Here is a 14,191-nt window from a genome sequence, read left to right as displayed (position 1 = left end):
TGCAACTATCACATGTAGGGGTAGTCGCGGTACCACCCATCCCCTTGAGAAAGTGGGTGACATTAACATATAACTGGTACGCATTCTTTGAGAAACTTAGAGCGAATTTTTTGGTACTGATTGCTTTGTCGTTCACAAATCTATGGCTTCCACGGGTCTCTGAAGGCAGCGAGCATCCCACTGTTGATGAAATCAAAATCCCTGGCTAACTTCCTGCAGAGGATTAGGACACGGGATTAGCGAAGGTGGACGGAGTGTTGGTCGGCGACCATAATACTATAGGCACTCCTCATCCACTGTTGAGCGGAGCCTTCCATGAATGCAGCACTAACAAAAGTCAAATCTACAACGCAATCCAACCCCATTTTCCAATAAGTAATTACCTTAAAGAAAAAAATTGTTTTTTGACTAGGGACTTGCTGATATCAATAATTTCTCCTATCTAGGGCCGAAAATCACAACCGATAACAGCTACGGTGATGAAATCCGCGCACGGTTGTTGGCAGCCAACAGAGCCTATTTCATCATACAAAAACATGTACCGCTCGAAACGTCTCACCATACGGTCAAAGCTCTTACTGTACAAGACAATGATCTTGCCAGTCCTCATGTATTCCTCGGAGACTTCGGTTCTTAGCAAAAACAATTGCGAACCTTTGGCCGCGTTCGGGACGCGAATCCTCCGTAGAATTTTTGGCTCTCTACATGAGGATGGACGATTCCGTAGCCTACACAATGACGAAATCTATAAGTGATACCATGACCGTCAGGTTGTGGATAAAATCCGACTCAATGGGTTACGGGGGCGGGTCACTTAATCCGTATGAATGAGCATGATCCAGCCCAGAAAGTCTATAAGGGCAATATCTATGGCAGAAAATGAAGACGAGGCGGACCCTGCCTGAGATGGAGCGATGGTGTAGGTCAGGACGCTAGACAGCTTTTAGGGATATCGAATTGGTGGACCTCGGCGCGAAACCGGGATGTCTTGAGTTGCCTATTAAGGCAGACCTAGACCGGATACTGGTTGTTGCGCCGTTGATGATGATGATGATCAATATTTCGGGAGCCAGTTGCTTCCTTCTTCAGTACTTACAGTCAAGCCTTTCATTATTTCTAAATTAAGCTCAAGAACCATAATGCGGCTTTCCCAAGATCCTTGTTCATCCTATTTCCCTCCCGTAGTTTGGAGATTTTTAGACTTTCTAGGACGTCTCATGTCCGTGTTCCTTATATCGTGTGCAACATCTCGTGGTTATCCATGGTGATATTGTGTTTGCTGATTACCATATTCATAGATTTTTGTTTCCTTACATATTCATATCATTGTTTGGAATGATTTTACCTATTTTCCTACTCTACCTTTGGAAAGAAAAATTAGGAACCCTCAGAATCCTACGAGGAATTTTTGGCCTACTATAAGAGGCCATACAACCATGAAATCTATGAGAGATACCACGACCGTCTGACTATCGATGAAATCCGATCCAATAGGTTGCGATGGCAGGGTCACTTAATTCATATGGGAGAGGATGATCCAGCCGGAAAGGCTAATTTGCCCTTGTAGTCTGAGCATAGTAGGTAGAGAAAGAAAACCTGACATACCCTGCCTTAGACAGATCGGTGGCGTAATCCAGGATGCCAGAGAGCGGGTAAAGATATCGATTGGTGGGCTTCGCAAAACCGAGATATCTGGAGTTCCCTATTAAAGCAACCCTAGACTATATTCCGGTAGTTGCGTCGTTGATGATAGTGACCTTTAAAAATGTTTCTCTTCCTGGACTTTCTGATCGTGAGCGCTTCTGTCTTATCTCTAGGTAAGGTCAAACCAACGCTTTAAAGCGAAAACTTCACCAATGTTATCGTCTGTATTGCGCAGAATTCTGTATTTCGTACATGTCTTGCAACGAGTCTCTCTTCCGTGAATTTAACATTTCCGGCCTGCTAGCGCAGATTTCGGCTTCCTGTCCCAGGATTTTCCGTTATATCCTTGGACAACATAAAGTCTCCTTTCAATGACCGTCTAATGCGGCTAGCATTATCTTCCAAATTGATAGGTTCTGGGTCTGTCTTCACTCTCTTGAGAATGTCAGCGTATGACCCTTCACCCCGTTTGGAGATGATAAGAACCTCCGGTTTCTCGTCTCCCGAGTTTTGAGTGGGCGTCACTTATGCGGCCTGGCTTACTTGATGCTTCTAGTCATGGCCCTTATATTTTGATGGATATTCCGGTGTTTCTTGATAAATTCGCGAAACTCCAAGATTTTATTACCTAGAGTCGATAAGGGCAACTTCCGGTTGGTTGCTGCATCTTATGTCGTAAGCTAGTCGGGCGGCATTGTTTCCTCCATCTCATGTGCCGCTTCACTCCCTTCTTGGAAGTAGCATTTTCCTTTGAAGGGGGGCCTGTGCCTGCAAAGGTGGGGATCTGCGAAGAATCAAGCTAATTCTGAACGGGTCTGCCAATGAAACTAGTTCTACTCCCTCCATCGCATCGGGGATTTCAAAAATGTACCAGAATCCTCACTACCTAAAATTTGGTGATTGAGGTAAACCCCAGTCTCCGTTTTCGGAGCCGCCTTCTGATGCTACTTGTTAAGTCTAAATAAGTTAATGTTATCCAGTTTCCTGGTTTCATGACTTCCTCTTCGATGAATGTGGAAAACTGTTGCCTCGATTTCTGCCGCAGTTTCTCAATCCGATTCACAATTATATCGAATTCAGAATGTCCTCTTTCTCGGATTGTTATTAAATTCAGAGAATATATCTCTCCTTGTTTTTCGATCTTCAATGTCAATTCAACGTTCCTGGCTAAATTTGTCAAAAATTGTTCCTGTGCCTTGCCTTTTGATGTATCTGATCCAGTATCTCGGGAGTGTGCCGACCTCAGTGAATCCATACTTCAGGTTCTCCATCAACACTCCAGTTTTGCAGGGCCCATAATGCCGATATGGAAGGCCTCCTTGGCTTCCGACGATAGGGAGCACTCCAGCAATTTCTCCGCAACGAATAGAATATATACAGGTTTGTACAAGGCTGGCTCACTTGGGGGTATGCCAGCCTTAGTCAGCAGTATCAATTTTTGTCACTTCCATGCTGATTGCAGGCATGCACTCTACAAACTACTGAACGAACATGCGCCATGTGGATATCACTGCGAACTTAAAGACACTATTTAGTATGCCGCCAGACACGGAGCTTTTTTTACAAGGAGGTAGAGCACGTAATTTGCGGAAATGTCCAGTCTCCAGCTCATCCCAATATAATTTTATAAGCGCACCCCCATAGTTTGACATCAGCCTTTGAGGAGCGCTCCGAATTTAATATATTTCTAATGTGTTAAATCCGCCATTGTTTATCCTCTACTACACTTCTCCTCTTTCTATCTTGTTTTACTTTTGGGGTAATATGACACAGGCCTGAATATCATTACAAAGTCATACAGGCATTCCACAGGAGACAATCTTCATCAACGAACGATACAACACGGTTCTGAGAAAGTTTTCGCTCTTACTTCAGCGGATTCGTAGCAGGAGTTAAGGTTTACCTCAATTTCATCCATTACATCTTGTGTAATAGGTTCATGTTATGTGAGTAAAGATTCTAGGCAACTTAATAACTTAATACAGAAAGAGGTCCACCGATCTATCAGGATAGTAATTTGATTACTCGCCTCATTTCTCAGACAGAGCATACTGGCATCAAAGGTTATGAAAGACGTGGGTCTTATATAATGTCACTGTTGAAACCGATTGTAGTTGTAGTCCTACGAAGGACATGAAGAGGATGCCTGACAACCGATGATGATCTGTGTTTGCCCCATGTGATAAGGTCGCGACTTGCCATTTGACAGGAAGGTACCTACATGATCGAATCTCATGGATCGCTGAGAATTTACCGAACTCGTCAACATGACGAATTGAAAGCGCTTCCCGGTTACACAACAAAGAAGTACTCTCCTAGGCACTTAGTCATTGACGAGTTACCAAGAACGCTACCATGAAAATTTTTCAGGAATCAGGATACTGAGGTCCTTTCGAGGTTTTCAACAGTATTGCGCCTTGTCGATTGTACTTTATCAGAAGTGAGATTTAGCCCAAAGCTTAAGTAAACGCGGTCTACACTTATCTTATAGTCCTTATCCACTAATTATTACATCGCAATAGAAGACCGTTATTGAATGGCAATAGGTTCACCTTCGCTAATAATCCACTGAAATTTCATAATGGTAAACATAACGTATATATATAATGGCATGCACATGTCTTTTCAAAAGATACACGCAACATTGACTTTCATGCATCTAATTAGCTTAAATTGACATTTTAGTTCCGCTGAAAAATAGTTTTTCATGTCTACTGGTAAACACTTTTTAATGGAGCAGAACGCAAGCAGAAACTTCAGTCATTTAGTTCAAATTCACGGAGAATTTAGATAAGTGCCAGGTTGTAAACGAAATGACCTTAACGCTGAACTTGTTTCTAATTTTCACCTTCTTTGTAATTTTTACCTACGTCGGGCTAACTTTTGCAAGGGTAGGGATTCCAAGTATAACACAAACAGAATCCCTTTCGCCAATCGGTTCGCTTTGACTCTTTCAGCGTGACTTCATTGTGGAACACAAAAATTGCACCACAAGAGGGTGCTATCCAGGAATCTGGGGTAATTGCTCGGTCACCAAGTTACCAAAGGGACGGACTAGTCTTTCACTTTCCACCGCAGTAGACCTAACGCTGCCAAATTTATTTGCAACAGTTGAACTGTACCTGGTCAAGCCGTCATCTAAAGAAAAGTATTTCATCTTCAATAGTTCATTAGCTGACATTTGTGCGTTGCTAAGAAATCGCAAACCTGGAAACCTCATTGAAGTGGTATTCCAAATGATGAAGCGAAATGCACAGTTGCCGGAAAAGTGTCCAATAATGGCAGTGAGTACCAGTATCAGCCCTACTAAGCTATTCCTAGAATGCATCTGCCGTTAATTTTTTTCCAGGGTTTCTACTTCATCAAAGATTTTGAAGTTGATCCTGAAATCCTCCCTCCATATACCCCGGATGCTCAGTTTTTAGCGAATGTCTTACTTTATTCGAAGTTCAACGGGAGTAAACCAGCCCTGTTGGGAATCATTATCCATGAGGGGATGTTTCGTAGAAAACGGAAGACTGGGACTCTACCTTTTCCAAAGTTCGAAAGTGCTCGCATCCGCAACTGAATAAAGAAGCCGAACTTGTGATACAACTATTACCCGGAATGGTAGTGGTTTTGTTAGTTCTTCTGTAAAACTTGTTTGCTTGTGATAATAATAACAGAAAGCTTTACTTTTTTTAATATTTTTTTTTTAATATTTTTCCTTGAATAATGTTTAATTTTTTATTTTTATTTTTTTTATTTTAATTTTTTCTGGCATGGTGAGATGTGTATTGAGTCAATAATTCGATGAAAACTTTCAAGAAAGTCAGAAAAAAGAAGTAGGTCTCTACGTTGTCATTTGGAGCTAATCCCTATTGCATTTGGGAGTGATTGGCTCCTCGAAAATCTTTTCAAACCTTGACGCAGTAACTGAAGAATTTACGGAAGGTGCTGGTTGAATGACTTTTTCGATAGTTTACAAACGCTCAGCCCTTACAACATACTTCAGTGACTTCCTTTCGTCTCTTTCTGATAAAGTTACATTAATCGTATTCACCGCGTCTACAATGTTTTCCCCTGGCCGACGACAGACTAGTTCTATGACTCCTTTCCTCCTTCTTCTGCCCCACATCGTCTGCAACACCACTCATTATTGTTCCTTACTTCAGCACCTTAATTCCAACCTTCTTAAAATTATTAGGCCCAGTCTCGGTAGCCCTCTTATCCTCGATTTAAAAAAACCAATACACATATTTTTTCAGTATCGCTATAGGTCAAGTGGTTAGAGCGCTAGGCTGTCATTAGCAGAAGGTTGCGGTTCAAATGTCACTGGTGACAGAGGGGTTGTTATTGTGACTAAATGTCGGATACCACTTGACTCAACTGTGAATGAGTACTTGAATCAGGGTAATACTCTCCTACCTTTGAAATTTCCCACTCGTCGGCCATCTTGGGAGAATAGATTTCACTGCATGTCATAGCCAGCAATGCAGCTGGATCCCCTCTTTACATTGTGACCTCTCGACTGACAGTGCGTACAAGTGCCAGGCCTGCGTAGTATCAGGAGAGTGTACTCCGATGATAAGGCAGAGACAAGGGTTCTTGAAGGTTTGGAGCTTTTGAGTAACAGTGGTATTCACTTTTATGTCCTACCTTCATATAGCAACACAGACGGAGCACTGGCACAGAACAGTCTCAACTCGGTGCTGATGTTGAGATAACTGCATTTCAAGATTTTAGACAAAGCAGCAACAACAGATCCAGAGCTGTTAATGCGTCGAGCAACATTCAGTTCGTTGCCACCGTCAGCCGAAAACATGCTATAATATATACAAATTTATCGACGCCTTAGTTGCTCTGTCCATTAATGTTGACACGAAGAATGCGATGATCCGTCATGGCGAGAACCTTGGTTTTGTTAGTGTTTATCTCTACTTGCCTTTGCTTCCAAATCCAGAGCGATTTGGCTAAGATCCAGGACCCGGTAAGAGAGCAAATCGATGTCATCACCGTAGTCGGGGTGTTTAAGGAAAGCTATTCTATTCCGTTGGGTTCCTCCACGTCCGCTGAACAAGGCAACGCCACTGATAACGAGAAGTAATAATATCGGTGACAGGATGCAACCATACGGGACTCCGCTTTGGACTTTAAAGTCCTGATAATATCAATTAGTTTTTGCTCAATTTGGCATAAATTATCACTCCCGGGTATTTGATAGCCACCTTTGACACGATCGTATATCCACCGACTTCCAATTTCTTTTTGCTACAGTTTGTTATCAAGAGCGCTTCCGTTTTCTTAACCGCCATGGTCAGTCCGGCTCTTTATTGCTTTCTTACGGCTGCTTCTGCTATATAATCCACAAAGTCGATAATCGTAGTTCCTTCTGAGGTGGAAAAAGCAAGCACCCCATTATACATGACATTCCACAACAGGGGATCCAATACTAAACCCTATCGTTCTTCTACCGTCACAATGAACTCCTTCAGTCCTAAGCCATCCCGTGCTAGAGATTCATCGCTGAGAGCTAATTTTCGACTAGAGGCGCTAAATACCCAGAAACACCTATATCAGCCAACGCTCCTTTAATTTTATTCCAGTTGGCCGAGTTTTTTGCGTTTTTGACATCCAATGTAAATGAGGCCCAGAAGCCACCAGAAATCAGGGTGCCTTTTTCCAGGTTCATGACCATACTTATTGCATCCACCGTTTAGTAGGCCCGCTGAAAAATATACTGGCGCTCCGCCAAGCCATTGTTACTTTCGACGATGGCTAGGAGTCTATTGTAATTTCTAACAGGCAGGTCGGGCAATATGATGCTGGGTGGCCAGATGACTTGTTGGGTTTGGGAAGCAACATCAGCTTTTGATTTTCCCACTGAACAGAGGATATTCTTTGTTTTAGGCCTAGAAGGTGTTAGCGAATAGGTCGGGTTTTATCTTTACTGGCAGTTTCAAAGCTTTGTTTCTGATATCATAGAAACCAAGGACCTTGTTGTTGCCGACTCCATCACATATTTCCCGCAGCTTCTCCACAGTTACTGGAAGTGTTATGCCCTGGTTGAGTTAGAAAACCGTTCGCATTCCACTGTGTCCGAGGTGAGGGAACAGAGCGGTAACAATCTGTTTCAGGAGGCTCGGGCATCCCAGAAAATCTTCGCAGCTTTTTCATTACCACCCTGTATACCCCACCCCAAGGTTTTATATCGGTATGGAGGCATGACTGCTTGAAATAGTTTTTCTTAATCTTCTGGATACCACCACACAGTTACCTGTGTGTTTCCTCTCGACCGTTGCTACCAGGCTTTCCACTGAGCCTCTGGTAAAACCTCTTTGACTGGAAATATGCTGCAATAGTTGGGTTGCTTACTAGGAAGCAGTCGTCTTCTCGGCATAGCAGCATCACATTCTACCGTCACTCATCTTGAGACTTACGTGAGTTTTTCTTCTACTGTGCCATCCCTGCATATGTTGGGCTTCAGCACTGCGGAAAACATTACAGCTAAGGGGCGATCATGCCACTTAGGTCCAACTAAGCGGTATGGGAATGCTTTGAGACACTGAACACACTCAGTTCGCACAATAAGATCTGGATACTCTGAGTTCCAGGTCATGTTTGGCCAAAAGGCAAGCAATGGAAAGAGATAGCGAACGAACTGGCCAGGAAGCGAGCAGGGACGCGTGCAGAGGCGAATATTTCTGCAGAATCCGAAACAGGTGCCTGGCTATGACATTAAAAAATTAACAGAAACAGAATTATACTAGGGGAACTTACCAGAAATAGAGTAGTCCAGAGCGCTTAGGATAATACGAACCCAAGCACCCAAAGGAATGTTTAAACCTCACTAAGAAGGCCGCCCGGATTATAGTGGGAAAGCAAATAACTGGACTTCACAAAGCCGGTTTTTGAGAAACTATTATAATTTTAGTTGGTTGGAAGGTTATGACCAATTCCAGTGATGTCCCTAGCAAATGCCAACCCCCCGTCTCTAGGTCTCTCACAAGTCTCTTTCCGGCTCAATTGTTTCCTATTACCTACTTTTGAGAATTTGATAGTGGCTGTGATTGATACCCCGAAATTAAGGGGAGAAATGTTTGAGCTCGGCGTGTGCCGATATGAAATGAGGGCAAAAGTTGTACCGATGGGTAGGTATTCATCCAAACTGCTGGAACTTTTACTAATACTGCTTATCGTAGAAGAGTGCATGGAGTTTCCGTCGGTGTTAAATAACCCTGTAATCCAGTGGCATGAATATCAAACCTATACTTAGTTCTGACCAGTACTAGTACCTTAATTTGGCGGAACGCTGCTGGAAGTTTCCGTTTCTCCAGTTGCGGCCTTGTCAAACGGGGTGAAGATAAGCGGACCCGAAGTATATATATAAGGAGTGGTTTCTTATCTCAAATATGAGTTGCATAAGATTAACTTAAAGAAAATTCATTTAATAAGATACTAAACGGTAAAAAGTAAGGCATAGCGCTCAGTGCCTTGGAGAAAACATCCAAACACTTGCTCAGTGAAGCTTGAGAGAGGGAAAAAGCTTGAAGCTTTACGTTCCTTTTATCCTCAAGGTGATAGTTCACTCCCCCAAGTGCTTGTCGTTAGTTGCGACGAGAACGATGTGCATCTATTTGTTCCTTCTGTAACAGGCTGCTTGGGTTGTGAGACCAGGGTAATGACGCTTACAGCGAAAGGGCGTTTAGAGGGTTAGTGGAATTGACGCACTGCTGGCTATTGATCACGATAGCAAATGGTGGGATATCAAATACAAGATGAAGACCGAGGAAGTCTGTAGGTAATACCTTGGAACAAAAGACGTTACGATTGTCTTGGCCTTCAGGATTCGATGCAAGTGCCCAAACATGCCATTCAATTGCAGGTTATACGACGTTGTTCCCGTTGGCGCCCTGGCCTGACGAAAGTGTCAGTGACAAACTGAAGACGCGGCTCCGCGGAGTGTGAGGTATTGGTATCAGTCGCGGACCTTTGGTTAAGCACAAGAATGCCAGCTGCTACTTGGAATACCCTTCGATGACAGTTAGACAATATTCAATCTCCCTGACATGCAACAGTTTTCTTATGTTAATGTTATGTGAACCGGTTATCCTGTACATCGATGGATAGCAAGGCGCATCGGTCGTGGCAATACACCTTGGAACGTTGGAATTGTTGATATTATGAGTCCATTATGCAGCTTTGGCATGCCCGAGTAAATATGTAGGTATCAGCTGCCGCTCCGAGGAGCCCTGTAGTGTTCCATTTTGATGCCACAAACGTCTAAAACCATAACTGCTGTTATGAGAGCAAGTAGGGTGAGTCCAGCCAGCTCAGATTTGCAGAGGCACCTCGTGCCATTTACGAAGGAAAGTAGCTCTCATACCCTGCAGCTAGAGATCTCTCTGAGGTTCTCCGAAAATGGTTTACCTAGAGTACATAGTCTGCCTGTAGCTCGAGCTGGGCAATCTCAAAGGAAACTCCCTCTTTTCTCCGCAGCTTCGAAATGCGAATTGTAGGGTATACCGAGTCTGCGGCATGGTCCCCCATAGGCCAGTGTCCTGTGCTGACTTCCATAAAATTGAATGCACCTGTACGCATTTGATACAATAGTTCTCGTAATCGGATTTTGTTATAGTCGGGCCAAATCTTCTTTGACTTTGCAAAGAGTGCTAGCCTTTGACAGTCGCCAGTAAGACACAGACTGTGTCTGCCGAAGGATTGCCAACAACAGAACCCTAGCGTGGCAAGTCCGTCACCTCGCTCATTCCCTGCTATGTTCATATAAATAAGAACTGGGAACCGGGAGGAAGGTGACTTTGAGCCTGCCTCCCAGTCTATTCGGTGCGTTTCCGCACTGCCCGACCAGTCTGGAGGATGTTGCCGTGTACAAGGCCTTAGTGGCCCCTTGGCTGTTGGTCAGAATGGCTTTCGTACGCTTGGGACTCGGATCATGCCCCAGCTGTCGACAGAATGCCACTATTGCCAGTACTTCCGCTTGGAATACACTGGCGGGACGTGGGAAACCGTACTACTCGAATATACTGTGTGTAACCGAGAAAACTCCCTCACGACTCCACGAACCATTTTTAATCCGTCGATGAAGAACTCTGTGTCATAGTTTTGCAAAATGCCGCCGGTCTTTCACTCTATCCTCTAATCCACATCAAAGCTTCTCGTGAAGTTTGGTTTGCGTGTGGCACAGTCCGTAGAGAATGGTGCTCGTCTAGAATGTGACTATGACCACGGCTTTGCTGCCCAGCATCCGGACTCACGTAGTCTGACAACGGTACACGCTACAACGTGTTTATTTTGGTTGTCTGGGGGGAGGAAGTGTATAACCACATTGAGAGTATCTGCCGAGCAGGACTACAGTACCCTGATAGCAGCTGCACACGCGGTTAATTGTTCATTGTATAGAATTTTTTGGTTAAAGCCTGAGCCATATATTAAAGTGGGACGCATCACTGCTGTTTACATCCAGAGAACCAGTCTTGGTCGGAGACCCCATTTCATTGCAAAGGTCCTCTTGCAGACGTAGAAGGCCATACAGGCCCTTTTAACCCGCGTGTGTGTGTTTGAGGTGAGGGAGAGGCAAAGCCTCTGAGCACCCAGACTCTAGGGGTCCATTGTATTCGATTGCCCTGTCTAACGGGATATCCTATATACACATTACTAATTGAGGCCTAAATTCCCATGTCGAGGCAAAGGTTCGCCAGCACAAGCTATGAGAGCTCGTTTCATCTTCATCTCTACACGTTTGTTCCAAAGAAGCTTCTCGTCTAGAATAACTTCTATGATATTTCCCTTCTTCGGATAGTTGAAGGGTTGTGCCCCTCATCTGTGGAAGGCAAAGACCATTCAGTTTTCTCCTTTTTTTAAATAATATTATTGTGCATTTACTGAATGCCTGATACACCAGCTGTCAATCAAATCAGCGGCCCGTTATGTGTTTCTACACCCCGTTCCGAGATCTCGACACAACAACTAGCACAGCCACGTCATCCGCATAAGCTTGAGCTTGTGTTGACAGTTCGCATAGTAGTGAGTTGACCAACATACTCCACAGAAGTGGCGATAGCACCACTCCTTGAAGGCAGCTTTCCTTCGCTTCCGTTCTTAGGTAGTGATCGACACTCACTTCAGCACACAGCAAACTCTGCATTACTAGAGCGTAGTCCTACTTAATTAAAGTTTCACCAACGTCATGCTCTCGGGTGGCATCACAGAGCTTTTAAAAGGGTACACTGTCAAACGCCAAAGTCAACGCCCAACACCAAGGAGTGACGAGCAGATTCACAGGACTTTCCACGTTTGTATGCATGTTGGTTTTCATTTAATGGGTGCAACCTTAGCGCCTTTTCGCGAATCTGATGGTCTACCAGTCTCTCCAGACATTTAAGCGAAAATGATATTTAGCTGATTTGCCTCAAGTTCTTTGGATTTGAATTGCCCTCTTTCCATGGCTTAGGTATGAAGAAAACCTTAACCTTCTGCCGAGGGGAAGGTACGTAGCCCAGAGCAAGATATCCTCCAACAATATTTCTTAGAAGTCGCTCTAAGTACTCTATACCCTCCTTATAATCGCTGAATAGATGCCATCCATGCCAGATGCTTTGATGTTTTCAAATGATAGTGTAACAGCTCTCGCCTTTTCATTGGTAACAACCCCTCCCGCAGTGTCCCAATTCCCCTTGTAATGCCGCCAATTCTCTTCCTTCCATTTCTGAGATCTATTCTCCCGGGTGGTGTACTTCCAAGAGAGTCTGTATAGACTCAACTTTGGAGTTCGTAAAAGTACTATCTGATTTTCTAAGAGAGTCCATAGCCGACTCATCCTTATTAAGGACTCTCCGCAATCTGGAAGTCTTCCTTTGCTGTAAAGGAGTCTAGTTATGACTGTTTTGCGAGCCTCTTATATTCACCCTGTGCGTTCCGAAAGTTTAATCAGTCTTCATTCTTAATTCTATTATAAGCACGATTTGGAAGTCGTCTGGTTGATTTCCTGAGTCTTTGCAGTTCTCACTTCCACATTGGAACCATTTTACCACGTTGTCCTCGGGAAATAAAACAAGCCTCTTCAAACCACTTTAAAAGTATGCGATTCAGAGTTTCCAAGTGAACTTCTATCGCCGAAGTAGTCCTTAGTTACTTAAAGAATTCCACTTTGTCGCCATGAAGTTCATTGGACTTTGTCCAATCCATGTTTCAAGGATTCTGTCTTTGGATTACCGACTGGTCGCCTACAATAATCAAACAAAATTCTAAGTAACGGTGATCTGAGAATGAGACTTCATCTATCACTCGTCAGTCTCTAATCAACTATAACAACTTTGAAGTGCAGATTGTTAGGTCAATTACTTCACTTCTTCTTAGCCCGTAGGGGCACATGCTACGTTCGCGGTCACCAGACCAGCTGACATATATGCTGAGCGTTCGCAATACAACCTATTAAGAGTTCAACCCCACTTGATTCTGCATACATTACCTGATCCCTTAGTTTTTGCTTCGGCGGAGGACACATAAGGTAAGTAAGTAGAAGTTTCTCCTCTTACCATTAACTTGGTATTGTAAGTTGACTGCAACAAGGTCCTGTGAACAGAATTGTCGCAACATGGTTGCCTCTAACAATTTTGACATCAAAATGCAGTCAGTTGGTCTTGAGGGTTTTTCATCGACGAAAATCCTAGTCCCATTGATGGATCAGATACCACAAATTTTATTAAAACGAATCTGTGCTTCGTGAACCAGAAATATATAAGAACAGGCCTGCAACTGTGCCAGCCTTGCCGCCAGTACATAGAAAGAGGCTTTGTAGGTTAATTTGACTAACTCTTCTTAACCCGCAATTGTATGTTCAATCTGCAATTTATCTTTGCATGCAGGATTACACCTAGATACTTTACATTGGAGACAGGAACCAATCTTTGCTCATTCAGCCGCAGGAGGTGAAATTCGCGAACCCCTGACTTGGTGGTGAATAGCATCAGTTCTGTTTTGTCCCATATCGTTCGGCGAGTCGGTAAAGTATCTCGGGTTGACTCTTGACCAAAAAGATGAGCTTTTCTGAGCAAATCAAAACAGCAGGGAACAAGGCTGCAGCTGGAGTTTCGGCGTTAAGTAGGCTAATGGCAAACATTGGGGGTCCTACGTCTAGCAGGCGACGTCTCCTGATGAGTTCAACGTAGTCTGTCCTGTTCTACGACGCAGAGGTATAGGCTGGCGCTCTTAACAAGGAGGTATATCGTAAACGTCTCACGCAAGTACAGAGACGGGGAGCTTTGCGGGTGGCGTCTGCGTACCGCACTGTCTTTGAACCGGCCGTGATGGTGATCTCGAGAGTGATACCCGTTGCCCTTCTTGCTAGGGAGCGTCAGGCCATATACAAGCGCAAGGGAGATCAGCCAAGGGAGGTGGGTGCTCGCGAAGAACGGCAACACACTCTAGACGAGTGGCAGCTCTCTTGGCAAAATGAAACTAGAGGCAGATGGACTGCGCGGCTCATCGCCAACTTAGGTGCGTGGGTGAATCGGAAGCATGGTGAGACTGACTATTTCCTTACCCAATT

General features: G+C 44.0%; 2 protein-coding genes across 2 annotated transcripts in view; both read left to right on the top strand.

Moving 5' to 3' along the window:
- Positions 1–14,191, top strand: part of LOC119647775 — a 553,287-nt gene that overhangs the window by 214,493 nt on the left and 324,603 nt on the right. The window lies entirely within an intron of this gene.
- LOC119647776 lies at positions 4,421–5,328 on the top strand. Its single transcript, XM_038048958.1, has 3 exons — positions 4,421–4,535; positions 4,602–4,928; positions 4,994–5,328. The coding sequence occupies exons 1-3, from the start codon at positions 4,458–4,460 to the stop codon at positions 5,210–5,212; spliced, it is 624 nt and encodes a 207-aa protein (XP_037904886.1). The 5' UTR covers positions 4,421–4,457; the 3' UTR covers positions 5,213–5,328.

This window comes from Hermetia illucens, chromosome 2 (genome assembly GCF_905115235.1).
Source record: "Hermetia illucens chromosome 2, iHerIll2.2.curated.20191125, whole genome shotgun sequence".
Lineage (NCBI taxonomy): Eukaryota > Metazoa > Arthropoda > Insecta > Diptera > Stratiomyidae > Hermetia > Hermetia illucens.
This window is presented reverse-complemented; position numbering and strand designations above follow the sequence as displayed.